This window comes from Cherax quadricarinatus, unplaced genomic scaffold (genome assembly GCF_038502225.1).
Source record: "Cherax quadricarinatus isolate ZL_2023a unplaced genomic scaffold, ASM3850222v1 Contig617, whole genome shotgun sequence".
NCBI classification, from domain to species: domain Eukaryota; kingdom Metazoa; phylum Arthropoda; class Malacostraca; order Decapoda; family Parastacidae; genus Cherax; species Cherax quadricarinatus.
The window spans coordinates 13,493-28,411 of record NW_027195643.1 but is presented as its reverse complement, the minus strand read 5'-3'; the positions used below and the strand labels follow the sequence as shown (position 1 = coordinate 28,411).

Sequence of the window (14,919 nt, the reverse complement as noted above, 5' to 3'; positions counted from 1 at the left end):
GTGCAATACTTTTTGATTAGCAATTGTCATTTGCAATATTGCTACAGTTTACTTCAGTGCAGTTTCATATGCTCTGTTCTGTGCATAATATTTTATTCTTTCTGTGTCATTTTGTTTTATTTCAGTGAATTGTGTCCCAGTTTGTTTTATTTTTTGCACAAGCTTTGAGTCCATTTTATCATTTTATTGTGTATTTCCCTGTTGAATTGAAAGTAAAGACAACTCACTGTGCCATTCATTCAATTTACAGTAAAAATTGAGCAAATCAGATTTGAGTAAAGTACAAGTTCTCTTGATTTTCAAAGTATTGTTTGTTCAGATAAGCATTTTCTCTGTGACTGAGTTCTTTGGTTACTGTGTGACCTGTCAATTTTTAATTACTTATGCAGAATAGTTAAGCATTTTTTTTCCCCATTTAAGTTCACTGTGTTGTGTGTGTTTCTCAGTTACATTTTCTTTAGTTTCTCTAAATTCTTGTTTTACATTTTGCAAACAAGTCTCAAGTTTTCTCAAGCGATGTCTCAGCACATGCTGCTAGTACAACCATTAATGCGTCAGCCCAAAATTCGAGTAACTCCTTATCAAACGATAGACATACTCAGACTTCTAGCCTGCGTAATTTTAGTCATGATCCATATGATGCTATGCCATTGTTCAATGGTAATCCAGACAACCTTGAAGGTTGGTTTTCTGCTGTTCGAGCCAGAGCTGATGCTTCAGTTGATGGTCTTCCATCTGAGAGTTGTTTAATCAGTATCGGAAAGACGAGTCTAGCCCGTTCTCCAGCCGCCTCACATGAAGGACTTTCAAGATCTAACCAGGTGGCAAGATTATAAACAGTTAATTCGTAACTATCTTGAACCAGTGCGAGAAACCGATCCGTTTGTCGTTCTCAAAGAATTAGTTTGCACAGCTCTGAGGCCAGAAGAGTCATTAGAGGAGTTTGCTCTCCGTCTTAATAACCTAATGTCCTCATTCATTAAAGCAGGTCAAAATTCCAAATACCTTAAAGATAGTGATAAACCAGCCCTTGATGGGTTTGCCAAATTAGCCGCATTCGGAGTTATTAAACAACTAATGCCACTGACATCTAAGTATGTGTACAATTCAAGTCCGCTAGATGCTACTATGGGACCGCTCGCAGCTCTCATCCATGTACAAAATTTGTCCCGAGGGAACCTTCCCTTATCGTAAGTCTATGCCAACCATTTTGTCTACTCCTGTACCTCCTCTAGTTTGTGCTACTACCATAACTCCCAACCCTCATCACTCGCGTCCATCATCCAAAGCAAGTGTTAAGAGCCATCATTCCCGTAGCACCCGTAGTATGTACAGAACCCACAGTCAAAGAATTTGCTACAATTGTGGTTACCGTGGCCATATTGCTATTAATTGTCATGATAGTAACCCTAAGAAGCATCGTACTGATGATGAGTACCAGTCAGATCTTCCCTACTGTACTAATCATAGAATTCATGGACATGACACATCTGAGTGCAATGCTCTCTACAACCTGCAGTACTCTAGATCTTTCCGTGGCCGTTCCAACCGCAGAGCCAGGAGAGGAAACAGACATCGTGGTTCACAAACTAACCAGAACCAGGCTCAATCTTCCAATTCAGGGAATCCGAGCACCCAAGTCTACTCGTCCAGTTGTGACAGTAGTAGGTGATAACGAGTACACCATCCCAGTTCAAAATTCCTATGAAGCCTTAGCCAGCCTTGAGAATGACAACCCTGCTGTTGATGTTGCTTCACACGTCTCTGACAGAGGAATTTGGGGATGAAGTAGAAAATGCCTTCTCCGATGACAACCCACCTTTCTGTTTGCATATAACTCCTAACGAAACGATTGGTCCTTTAATACAAGCTTCTGTCCATAATGCGCCCGTTCATGTGTTCATGGACTCTGGTGCACAAGTTAATATCATCAGGTCTAGCTTGTTTAAAGAGAAGCAGTTACGATGTGTCCTCCTCGTTGAACCAACTACTGTAACCTCCCTTAGTGGAGTGGCTGGTTCCCTTCTGCGAGTCCGAGGTTAGACTTCGCTCACCTTTACTATCCAAGGCAGAGACTTTACTGCTGCTTTTCTTGTTGTCGACCAGATTACTTTCCCTGGTGACCTTCTTCTGGGATTTGCTTCCATGCGAGACTTACGCATTGTGCTCGACCCGTACCGATGGCATGCCCAAATTGACGACTTGATCGTTCCATTCTGGGGTTATCAGCTTGGATCAGAAATCTGTCATACTGCTGCAGAGTATGATGTACGGATTAAGTCCTTACAAGCCAATGCATTCTCCAGTAGCGTACCCAAGCGGTCAGGCACTGGTAACTGTCACTCCCATCTGTGTTCCACCTACAGCTTCAGACTTGCAAGATAGTGTTCCGTTGCCTCAAGTGTCCAGGGACACTCAGACTGCCTTTAGTGCACAGCCTATCCCTGCAATGACTGCTAGTTCGAGTAGTAGTTTCTCCACAGGGGATGCCTTGTCAGAAAACGATTACTTGAAACTAGTAATGCCATCTCTTGTTGATGTCACATGCCGTCTGCAGAAAGACGTCTCTGTTGCGGCTAGTGCTCTCACTAGAGTGTCTGTTGTTGTTCCTAATGTTCCAGATGGTGATAACGTCCTAGTTGACAGTGACTCCTGCAAGGTCAAGGGTTTATTTGTTGAACCTTCCTTACACGTTGTAAGAGACAGTAAGATCCATTTATTCCTTGCTAACACTTCGGGTCACAGTGTTCGTCTCAGAGCAAATACCAACCTCGTTGACCTAGCTCACTATCCTTACCCTGTTCAAGTACAGGATGACGTGTCACCTGACCAGTGGGTCAGTGCTATTTCAACAGTGGAGACCTCATCCACTCCGCTGGATCAATCCATTCCACCAGTTGAGGAGAAAGACTTAGCTCCCACCGACTTCCCAGACGAAGTCAAGCGTTTGTTGACTTTGTTGAACAAACATCATAACGCCATTTCCTTACCAGGTGAGAAGATGGGTATAACGAACTTATTGTCCCATCGTATTCTACTTGAACCTGGTACTAGACCTATTTATATACCTGTGTACAGAATGCCCCATTCCCAAGTTGCTGTCGCAGAAGAACTGATCAATCAAATGCTTAATGATGGAGTTATTGCATGTAGTAATTCACCCTGGAATGCACTCTTGATCCTAGTGCCTAAGAAGGATGGCACTTGGCGCCCGGTGATTGGCTTTAGGAAGTTAAATGCGAAAACTATTCCAGATCGCTTCCCACTTCCTGTACTAGGTGACCTTTTACGCAATATCGGAGATAAAGTCTTTTCGACCCTGGACTTGTTACAAGGGTTTTGGCAAGTCCCTCTTCATGAGGACAGCCAAGAGTTAACTGCATTCTCTACTCCCACAGGTCATTATCACTTCCTACGAATGGCTTTTGGATTACGATCGTCTCCTATCACGTTCTCAAGACTCATGACCAACATCTTTAGAGGTCTTATAGGTAAAGCACTTATGGTGTACTTAGACGACGTAATCGTCATGTCCGAAGATGTGGATACACACCTGAAAAGACTTGATATAGTACTTGGCAAGCTTGAAGAAGCCAATTTAAAGATCAAACTGTCCAAATGTCAATTTTTCAGATCAGAAATTAAGTTTCTGGGTCACGTAGTCACTCCTAGAGGGGTTACGACTGATCAAAGTAAAGTAACTGCAGTACTAAATTTTCCAACTCCCAAAACTGCTGATGCTGTAAGATCCTTTGTGGGTCTAGCAGGTTTCTACAGATCTTTCATTGTAAATTTTTCTTCAATAGCAGCTCCGCTAACTGAATTGCTTAAGAAAGATGCTCCTTTCGTTTGGACCTTCCGTCAAGAAAGAGCATTCCAAACTCTAAAAAAAGAAAAAGCTAACATCTGCTCCAATTTTGAAATTCCCAGATTTTTCTAAGCCCTTCTATCTGACAACTGATGCTAGTTCAATTGGCATAGGTGCTGTACTAGCTCAGAAGACTGATGGCAAGTACAATGCAGTTGCATTTGCTAGCCGAGTCCTTACGAAAGCTGAACGTAATTATACAGTAATGGAGCAAGAAGCTTTTGCAATAGTATGGTATTTAAAGCACTTCCAAGACATTATTTACCAGTACCCTGTTCATGTCTTGACAGACCATGCACCACTGATACCTTTATTCCAGAACAAACAACCTACTGGAAGGTTAGCCAGATGGACCTTGATTATCCAAGAGTTTAATCCCACTTTTGAACATTTACCTGGCAAGTCAAATGTAGTCGCAGATGCTTTATCGCGACACGTTAGTGTAGTTACTGCAGATCCTCCATTTACTGTCGAGGATGTCAAAAATGCCCAAAGAACAGATCCCATGTGGTCTGGTGTGATTCGATTCCTGCTCCAGGAAGATCTTATTCTTACTGTGAAGCCACCAGCACCCATTAGTGACTTTGTAATGAGCCAAGAATTACTGTATCGAACAGCCGAGTTGGGTACTCCAAGCAGAAGAGTGTACCAGTTAGTAATTCCACAGTCACTAGTGAACATAGCTCTACAGCTAGTTCATGATGCACCAGGTGTTGCACACCCTGGTATGGATCGTTCTGTGAAACAAGCCAGAATGAAATACTTTTGGCCACGTATGGCAACTGACATTTCAGAGTATGTTAAGAAATGTATGGAATAGGTTGTAAGTTACTAAATGCTGTAAAAAAATTTTATGAGGATAGTGAGGCTCAGGTTAGGGTGTGTAAAAGAGAGGGAGAATACTTCCCGGTAAAAGTAGGTCTTAGGGTTGTAAAAGAAGTAAATGCTAGGGTGTTGGGGAAAGGAGTGGGATTAAATTATGGGAGACTAAAGAAAAGTTGCAAAGGTTAGTTGACGAGTTTGGGAGTGTGTGTAAAGGTAGAAAGTTGAAAGTAAACATAGATAAGAGTAAGGTGATAAGGGTATCAAACGATTTAGATAAAGAAAAATTGGATATCACATTGGAGAGGAGTATGGAAGAGGTGAATGCTTTCAAATATTTGGGGGTTGATGTATCAGTGGATGGATTTATTAACGATGAGGTTAACCATAGAATTGATGAAAGGAAAATTGTAGGAGGTGCATTGAGGTATCTGTGGAGACAAAAAACATTATCTATGGAGGCAAAGAAGGGAATGTATGAAAGTATAGTGGTACCAACACTCTTAAATGGGTGTGAAGCTTGGGTTGTAAATGCTGCAGCGAGGAGGCGGCTGGAGGCAGTGGAGATGTCCTGTCTAAGTGCATGTGTGGTGTAAATATTATGCAGAAAATTCGGGGTGTGGAAATTAGGAGAAGGTGTGGAGTTTGGCCATTTAGAAAGAATGGATCAAAGTAGAATGACTTGGAGAGCATATAAATCTGTATGGGAAGGAAGTAGAGTCGTCCTTGAAAAGGTTGGAGGGAGGGGGTAAAGGTCTTGTGGGTGAGGGGCTTGGACTTCCAGCAAGCGTGCATGAGCGTGTTAGATACGAGTGAATGTAGACAAATGGTTTTTGAGACGTGACGAGCTGCTGGAGTGTGAGCAGGGTAATATAGTGAAGGGATTCAGGAAAACCGGTTATTTTTTTAGTCGGACTTGAGTCCTGGAAATGGGAAGTACAATGCCTGCACTTTAAATATATAAGGAGGGGTCTGGGATAGTGACAGTTTGGAGGGACTTTATGGAAACTAACAAATCAAATTTCTTATGAAAAATAATGTAATGTTTCTGAACTGTTATATCTGAGCGCCTCTGCGAAGAGGTGAAGTGTTGAATGATGAAAGTATTTTCTTTTTGGGGATTTTCTTTTTTGGGTCACCCTGCCTCGGTGGGAGATGGCAGACTTGTTGAGAGAAACATATATGCGCGGAGAAATAGGGTCGATAAGGTGTATGAAATTATTTAACTTTATGGGAAAAAAAATGGTGGAAATAATTTGTTCTCTTATTCTACAGAACCGAGAACTTAACATTTTCAGTTGTCTTTCATGATGTTAAACATCTTAGTTACAGCCCTTAGACAGGACAGTTGTTTACATCTTGCTCCAAGTATTGAGTTGTATACTTTGAGAGAAATAAATAGGCCTTTATTTTTGCTTTTTGGTTCATATTTGTCAACGAAGATTTTGACAAATTTACTTGAATATAAACATACTGTGAAAAACTGTTTAGAAAGTATTAATTACATCAGTGCAATGTTTCTGTCAGCATTTTTTTTTTGTTCACTACTGGCAATCATCGAGAGAAACTTCAGAAAAAAATTATAAAGTAACAGCCATGAAAAGCCTTGGCCACTCACCATCCAAGGCCAAGCGTTTATCTTTGATGTAAATCCACCGACCACTGCAACCTTATTATCGAACCTTCTGTATTGAGCGTGATGGTCTTCGTTGAGCTTCGGTTTATGTATCACGTCAGAGACAGATCTTGATAAACTGTCGAAGGGAACATGAATGATCCTGGGATTACTCAACCCACACTCTGAAAGACAAAGTTGTTTGTTGTTCGTGCCGAATAGGTAAAACTGGTAAATTAGCAATAACAAATTTAAAATTAAATCCTATCTAAAATTTTCTCTTATACGTTTAAAGAGATTTTTTCATTGATGTTAAAGTGAAAATGAATAATTTTGTACCAAAAGAACCTTAGAAAACTTACCAAACCTTATTATAAAAAGCGCAAATAAATTTAGCCTAATCCAACTATATTTTATATAAGTTTACAGTAATTTAATAACAAACCAACACAATGAAATATATTTTTTTAGATAGATTCAGAATGTTTTGCGAAATTATTGCATACACAAATTTTTGCTTGCCCTATTTGGAAAAAAGTGTATAATTATATATATTTTTTAACACACTGGTCGATTCCAACCAAGGCAGGGTGGCCTGAAAAAGAAAAACTTTCACCATCATTCACTCCATCACTGTCTTGCCAGAGGTGTGTTTTACACTACAGTTCATAAAACTGCAACATTAACACCCGTCGTTCAGAGTGCAGACACTGTACTGTAGACAGCAACCACCCAGGGAAGTAGTACCATCCTGCCACATGACAAACAGAAACCTGTAACTGTAAACATTTACTAAAAAAGAAAAACATTATATATATATATATATATATATTTATATATTTATATATATATTTATATTTATATATATATATATATATATATATATATTACCATATCGGCCGTTTCCCACCAACCACGTCCACTCCTAAATATCTGAATACATTCACCTCCTCCATACTCTCTCTCCAATCTGATATCCAATCTTTCGTCACCTAATATTTTTTACACTGCTCATCATCTTACTCTTTCCTATATTCAATTTTTATTTTCTTCATTTAATTTCCCTACGAAACTCATCCACCAGCCTCTAGAACTTCTCTTTAGAATCTCCCAAAAGTACAGTGTCATCAGCAAAGAGCTACTCTAACAACTCCCACTTTGTGTTAGATTCTTTGTCTTTTAACCCCAGACCTCTTGCCAACACCTGCGCGTTCATTTCTCTTTCAACCCCTTCTATAAATATATTGAACATCCACAGTGACATCACACATCCTTGTCTAAGGCCTCCTTTTACTGGGAAATCTCTATCTCCTACATATTCTAACCCGAGCCTCACTATCCTGGTAAAAACTCTTCACTGCTTTCAGTAAACTACCTCCTATACCATACACTTGCATTATTATTATTATTATTATAATAATCAAGGAGGAAGCGCTAAACCCAGAGAACCATACAGCGCCTGGGGGGGGGGATGTGGAAGGCATTCAGGCTTAATTCGGGGAACTGGAGCACAGATCCAATTCCCTAAATCAAGAGCCCCTCACCAACATCAAGGAACCTTCCTTGAGGGGCATACACTTGCAACATTTGCCACATTGCCCCCCTATCCACCCTGTCATATGCCTTTTCCATATCCATAAATGCATGGGTTCGGCTCCTTGGCTAGTGCAGTGTTATTGATCAATACCATTCGTTTCGTGGGTACAAAAATATAATGTTTGTTGAGCTAGTACACAAACAGGGAGTAGAATGAAATTAGTTCAGAGTCGTCCACACCACCGTATGTCCTTCGATGGTGGGTACAACATCTAGCTTGGCTGGTTGCACCATTGTTAAGGATTGTGTGGTCTAGTGGTTTTACGACTTTGAAGTCGTAACTTAAATAAAATATTCCTGGATCCTAAAGGCTGCTTACACTGTTGTATAGGGGTTATAAAATTATTCTGAAAACACAGCAAACATTGGGCCAGCATGTACTCATATTAAACAATATTAATTATTATTAGGAAGGAAGGACAAAAACTCACCTATATATATATATATATATATATATATATATATATATATATATATATATATATATATATAAAATATATATATATAAATAATATTTTAACTTTATACAACATAACTACTACAAAAACCACCACACTCAGTTCATATTAGCTCACTAGCACACTGCTGCTAATGAGTTAAAAAAAATAAATCATCAGGAGGCCCCAAATGAAAAACCCCGTTTTTGTTTTCTTCTGGTGGACAAATTTAAGCAGGAAAGAAACCCCAAACAGTACTCCCCCAAAACGGTTTCCCCATACTGGTTCCCAAAAAACAAGAGCAAAAACCCCCTATTTTTAAAAATTGGAAAAAATTTCCCAATTTTTTCCTCAAAACCCCCCAAAAAAGGCGACTTTACCCCCGTCCCCCCTTTTGGTACTAAACCCCAAAAACATTTCCCATCTCCCTTCCTCCCCCACGGGGCCGGAAAAAAACGCCCATTTCCCCAAATTTCCAATCCCGGAACTATGTTAAAAAAAATTTTTTGCAATGGAGGGGTTTTTAATAAATATTTTTCAATATTTTAAAAAATAGTTTTAAAAAGGTTTTTTTTCCACCAGGGGGGGGGCTAAAACAAGGGTTCGGGGGTTTTGGTGTTTTTTTGATAAACCCTGTTTCGTGTCCTCGGATCACGGGGAAAAACACTAGCTAAATTTGCATTTTTTTTTTGTGATTCTTGTGGGTCCAAAAGTGGAAAGGCTTTTGTCTTGTTGCTGTTCTGGGGGGGTTTTGGGGTTTCAGGGCCGAGTCCGGGGCCTGCTTTTTAAAATGAGGGTTATATATTTTATTTTTTTTTTCTTTTTAAATTATTAAAAGGGCCACCCTTAAACGGGAAGGGGGAACTAAACCCAAAAGAAATTTTTAAACTTACCTCGGAAAAAACCCAAGGGTTTCCCGGACGGGTTTAAATTTTTTCACCCCCCTTAATTTATATTCTTTTGAACTTTTAAAAAACCCAGAAACATTTCAGAATATTTAAAAACGAATCTGGCACAATCCCAGACCCCATAAATTTTCCCCCTCCAGCTCCCCCGAGGCTGGCCGAGGCCGGGGGCAGGGGCCCAATTAGGGTTATGCTGGGGCGCGGGGAAATAAAGTGGCTGCCTTTTTTGGTGGTTCGAGAGTTCCCCCAAACCTTTACGAAAACGCGGGGCTTTTTCCCCTGACCAATTCCGCCCCACTGGGACAAATTGATTGCTCAAACCCCTGCTTCGATTTCAGCTCCTCCTGTGGTCAGTAGCTCCCCCGTCGCCCCCCCTGATGGTTTGGGGAAAAAGGTGGGGAACCACGGTAAAATTCCCCCCGGCAAGGCCCTTCCATTCTTTGGAGATTGATCCCCCCCGGGGGGTTTTCATGGGGGGGGGGGTAGGTTGGCTGCTAGTGATCGGGGCCCCCTCTCGGGGGGCACCCAGCTGTTTTGGCCACATATATTCTGTGTAAGGGGGGGCGGAAAAGGCCCTTTCCACTGAAATCGGGAGGGTCTTGGGGTCGAGTCCATTCCACCCCGGGAATGGAACTGTTTGGGGGAATTTTATGGGGTGAAACTACAGCCTGGGGGAATGCAATCCCCCTATCTGATGTTGCACCCCAAAAAATCGATAAACCCCTTTTGGCAATAAAAGGCCACCCCAGTTGACTGTTGGCAAGCCGGGCTGCCCCCAGGAGTGCTGGAGCCAAAAGTTCCCATTCGGTGATGGAAATTGGAAGGGGGGTCTTTTTTCATGAGCCCACGGGATTGGAAATTCTTATCAACCCTCGTTTGATGAAAAGGGATGGGAAAAGCTGGAAAAACCCCCAAATCTGTAATCCGTGGCTCCAACCCTCGACCGGAAGTGGGGTTTGAACCACTTCCATCGTCAAAAGATTAAAACCCACTCTAGCATGGTCTTAGGAAGAGAAATTTTCCCTTGGTTTTTAAACCCAACCCTGAAACTCAAAAAGAAAATTTTTGGAGGGGCCCCTGGAAGGGAGGGGAATAAGTGGCAAAGGGGGTTCACCCGTTTTCCATCTCCGGAGGTCTGGACCCCAGGATCAGACATGGCTTTGGCCCCCAAGGGAAACCAGGAAAAAGGCCGGGTAAAACCGGAAATTACTGGAAAAGGGCTATTTCGGGACCATCTGTTTTTGGTAAAACTATTTCATCTTTAGGGGAAAAAAGGGGCTTTCCCATGTTTTTTAATTTTTATTGGTTTTCCTGGGGGAAAAATTTCTTTTAAAAGGTTAGGTACCCCATGGGGGCCAGAATTGAGCCCCTGGAAATTAGGATTCCCATGATGACCAAACAGAATAGAAAAGGGGAGGGGGTCCCCGGGAAAATTTTTCCACGTTTAATTAAAGGCCCCCAAACAATTTTTGGAATAACAAAACCCGATTTCAAAGGGGATGAAAAAAATTTTCCTGTTGGAAAAGCACCCCTTCTGACTAAATTGAAAAGCATTGAAAAGCCCAATTGGCCCAAGGTTTTTTCATCGAAATGTTTTGAGGTCGGGGCATTGTTCAAAAAGCCCTGAAGCCTAAAACCCGATTATTCCGGCATTCCGGGCCCCTTCGATCCCCCTTCTTGCAGCCGGGCAAAGATCGGTTTTGGAACATTTTCAAGCCAGGCGGGGTTAAAAGTCACAGCACCTCTAAAACCCCCAAAATGCGGTTGAGTTTTTGTTTGGGTTGAGGCCTTGGTAAAACCCCCCGCGGCCCAGGGGGAAATGGCCTGGAATACCATAAACATCCGGGGAAAAGGTTAGATGTTTTTTCCCTCTCCCTGTCGGGGGGTCGTGTTGGTACTGGCCCCGGGGTTGGATGTTTTCCCTTTCCCAGAGTTTGCAGGGCTTGACTCCGGGCCCCATTTTTATCCTCCTGGTTATTTTCCTGACCCCCAAAATTTTCCCCTTTTTTTTTCCCAATTATTTGTTTTATATCGGTGTCCGAGGGACAAAGGGCCCACCCCTTTTGGAAAGGCATTTATTCCTAAAAACATTGTTATTCTTGCTTTTTGGTAAACCCAAAAAAGGGAAGAAAACAGAAATTTGGGCCCAGGATCTTTTGGAAGGGCTACCTTGGGTAAAGGGTGGATGTTTAAACCCAGGGATTTTTTGGGATGTCCCCGAGTCTGGGGGATTTAAATTTTGATTGCAGTTTGGGGGCCGCGGGAGGGAAGGGGTGGTGCTGGTTCGGGGAGGGGCTGTTGAGGCCTCATTGGACCCTTCCGGGACCCCGGGGGCATCCTTAAAAAAAGATCGGGCCACCCAGGGATTAGTACAACCATACCCTTTTCCGGCAGATGCCTTAAAGGGGCCTTTGGCCCCATTTGAAGTTTCGGGAACTCGCACTCCGCATTGCTGATATCGGGGGTGGGGGGGCCCCAGCTGGGGAAACGGGTTTGGGACGGCATGGAACCCAGGGGGGATGAGGGGGGGGAGGTGAGGGGGCAAACCCGGAATCAGGGGGACACAAAAGGAACAACCTTGGTCGGGGAAGTCAGTCCTGCCAAAGGGGGGGGGATAGGGATGGGGGAGGGGGCTCTGTGTTCCCCCAAAAATGCACATCCCCTTTTAATTGTTTAATTTTTTTCCCAAATTAAAAAAATTATTCGGGCCCAAAAACTAAAAATATTTTATATATATATATAATATATATAATAATTTTCCAAAAATGGCCCCCCAACCCTATGGTGCCCAAAAAAAAAAATCCCCCAAAAAAAAATTTTAAACCCTTTTCCTCACTCAAAAATTTTTTGTTTTTTAGAGTCTAAAAAATTGGAAAGTTTGGGAAAACCAGATAAAGAGGGCCAACATATCCTAAACTCCCAATGCCCCAACCCCTTCAAATTTGGGCATTGTTTTCCCATTTCCAGGACCCCAAGTCTGGCTTTTAAAATTAGTTTCCAGAACCCTTTCCCACCAAATATCCGCTCCCCCAAACGTGGCCCAGATCCCAAAACCTTTCACCCCATTCACTCCTACCCCAAAAAAGGGCTCAGCAATGCGGAATCTAAGCCCTGCCCACAAAACCCTCCTTCCCCCCCTCCCTTTTTGAGGACAATTTTCAAACCCCCCTTTCCCCTTCCCTTACGGGGTTTATCCATTCTCTAAACCAATTGGATTCATTCCCCCAAAGGGCCCAAAACCTCAACCCTTTCAGCCCCTAATACTTTCTTTCCCAAAACCCCTTTCCCCCCAATTTCCATCCAAAAATTTTCAAATATTTAATCCAGTTTTTTTAGAAAGAAAATCCCACTGTTCCCCCCTTTTGCCTGTTTTTTAAACCCAACCCAATAAGTGTGTTTTTTTTCCCTTTTTCAACATTCTCTTTTTTGCCCCCATAGAAAAACCTTCTTCCCACATATACCTGAACGCACCATCCCTTTTTTTTAAATTAATTAAAAAGTTCCTCATCCTTCTTAAATCAAATACGGGCTCCCAATTATCAAAACTTTCCCTTCTTCCCATACCCCCCTCCCAATTTGACATCCAATTTTCTTTTTCAAAAATCTTTTGATCCCTCCATTTACTCTTTTCTATGTTTACTTTCAACTTACCTTTTAAAAACCCCAAACTTGTCCCCCAACCCTTTTTCCAATTTTTCTTTAAAAATCTTCCAACTACAGTATCTTCAGCAAAAAGAAATTTAATTTCCCCTTTTTAATTTTTTTCCCAAAATTTTAACCCCAACCTTTAAAACCCCCAGCATTTACTTCTTTTAAAAACCCATCTAAAATATATTAAAAACCCAAAGTGACTTTCACACCCTTTGTCAAAAACTCCCCCAAGGGGAAGAAATTTCCCTCTGTTCTGAAACCAACTGGGTCACTACCCTCATAAATTTTAAAATTTAGAAATTTAAAACCAGGCTTTGCCTTTTAACATTGCCCCTCTATCCACTATAGGGTTTTTAAAAATTAAAATGCAAAAATTTCCCCTCCCCCGTCTAAATCCGTTCGAATATTCAAAAAAACATGATCTCCCATCCCCCCTCCTAAACCCCCTTTTCTATCTAATTTATCCCCCCCCAAAATTTCCCCCGAAAACCATACCGTCTTTTATTTTTATATCTACATTTTTCCCCATCTACAAACCCCCCTACTCTTTTTTTAAATTGAAATCCATTGCCCCCTTTGGCCTTTTAACTTGTTTAAAACCCTAAAAAATTTTTTCCAAAATTTTCCACCCTTTACTCCTTTCCCCTACCCTTCCCCTTTTTGTACCCACCCTCTCTTACCTTTCCTCCTTTTTTACTCTTCTTGTAAAACTTCTGCAAAAACCTTTTAAACTTTTTTTTTTATCACACCTCTTTTTCATCAATCACTCTTTGCCCCTTTTTCCCACCCTCCATAACCCCCAAACTTCCCCCACTTTTTATTGCTTTTTTAAACGGGTTTCCCCCCTTTTTCCACCCCCCCCCCACTATATTTCCCCCCAAAACCCCCCTTTTCAATGTTGACTATCTCACCAGAACTTCCTTCCCCCCTTAGTTTATACATTTTCCCCTCCTTTTATTTGCCCCCTTTTTTCCTCTTGTCCCATTTACCTTTTTATCTAACGGGGCCCCAAAATTGATCGATATTTGGGTTCCCTCTAAAAACTGTCTTGGAGCCCCTTTAAACCTTTATCCACCCAAATTTCAACAAACTATTTCATTATGTGTTATTCCCCCTTCTGTATATTTATTTATCCTTTTTTTAAAAACATCTTTTATTACCCCTCTTTCCCACTCCCCCTTCTTTCCCTTTTTTTTAATTGCCACTCAGGCATTCCCCCCCTTCCAAAAATTTTTTAAATTTCCCAGCACTGAAACCCCCCAAACCACAATTACCCCAATTTTAAAAACTCCCCCACTTTAATTTTTTCCCAAAATCCCTCTCCCCTCCCCTTTTTTTCCCCAAAGGTGCATAAAACCCCTTAAACCCCTTTTAAACCCCAACCCTTTTTTTCCCCAAACCCCTTAAATTAATTTATGGCTCTTTCCCCTCTGTTTACCCTTCAACTTATTGCAAATTTTTTTGGCTCTAACCCCCTTTTAAAACCCCTTGCCCTAATCCCATTTTTTTCCCCTCCCCCAAACCCCCTCCCCCTTCAGTTTTGTTTATTTAAAGCCAGGACACCCAAACCTTTCTCTTCCCTTTTTAAGTTCTCTTTCTTTAAAAAATTCCTTATACCCCCCGGACACCCTTTTTTAGTTCTCCTTTCTTATTCTTTTTGGAAATTAAAGGGGGGTTTCCAGTCCATTTTTCCCGGAATTTTAGTTGTTTTTTAAATACTATTGGAAACTGGGGGAAAAAGGGTTTGACCCCCCCAAAGGATTTTAAAGGGAAAAAATAATAAAAATAAAAACCCATTAAGAAAAATTCCCAAAAAAAAATTAAAGTTAGTGTGTATAACAAACTTTCTAGTTGTGTACTGTTGGACCAAGTGAAAATGGGTGCAAAAAGGGCCTGCAATCTTGCATTTTATGAGACAGAAAAAAACAACAGCAACCCTAAAAGGAATTAAAAAAACCTTTTTAAACTCATTTTTTAGGACGGTATTTCCCTTCCTGGGTTTCCCTTCAAACCAAACCTATATAT

At 41.3% G+C, this 14,919-nt stretch overlaps 1 protein-coding gene across 1 annotated transcript in view; it reads right to left on the bottom strand.

Moving 5' to 3' along the window:
• The window catches only part of LOC138851440 (venom protease-like), a 95,108-nt gene extending 88,617 nt beyond the window's left edge, over nt 1–6,491 (bottom strand). The window contains exon 1 of the mRNA XM_070080573.1: nt 6,309–6,491. Within this exon, the coding sequence (XP_069936674.1) occupies nt 6,309–6,311 (3 nt within the window). The 5' untranslated portion in view covers nt 6,312–6,491. The remainder of the gene's footprint in view (nt 1–6,308) is intronic.
• Nucleotides 6,492–14,919: the final 8,428 nt, after the last annotated feature.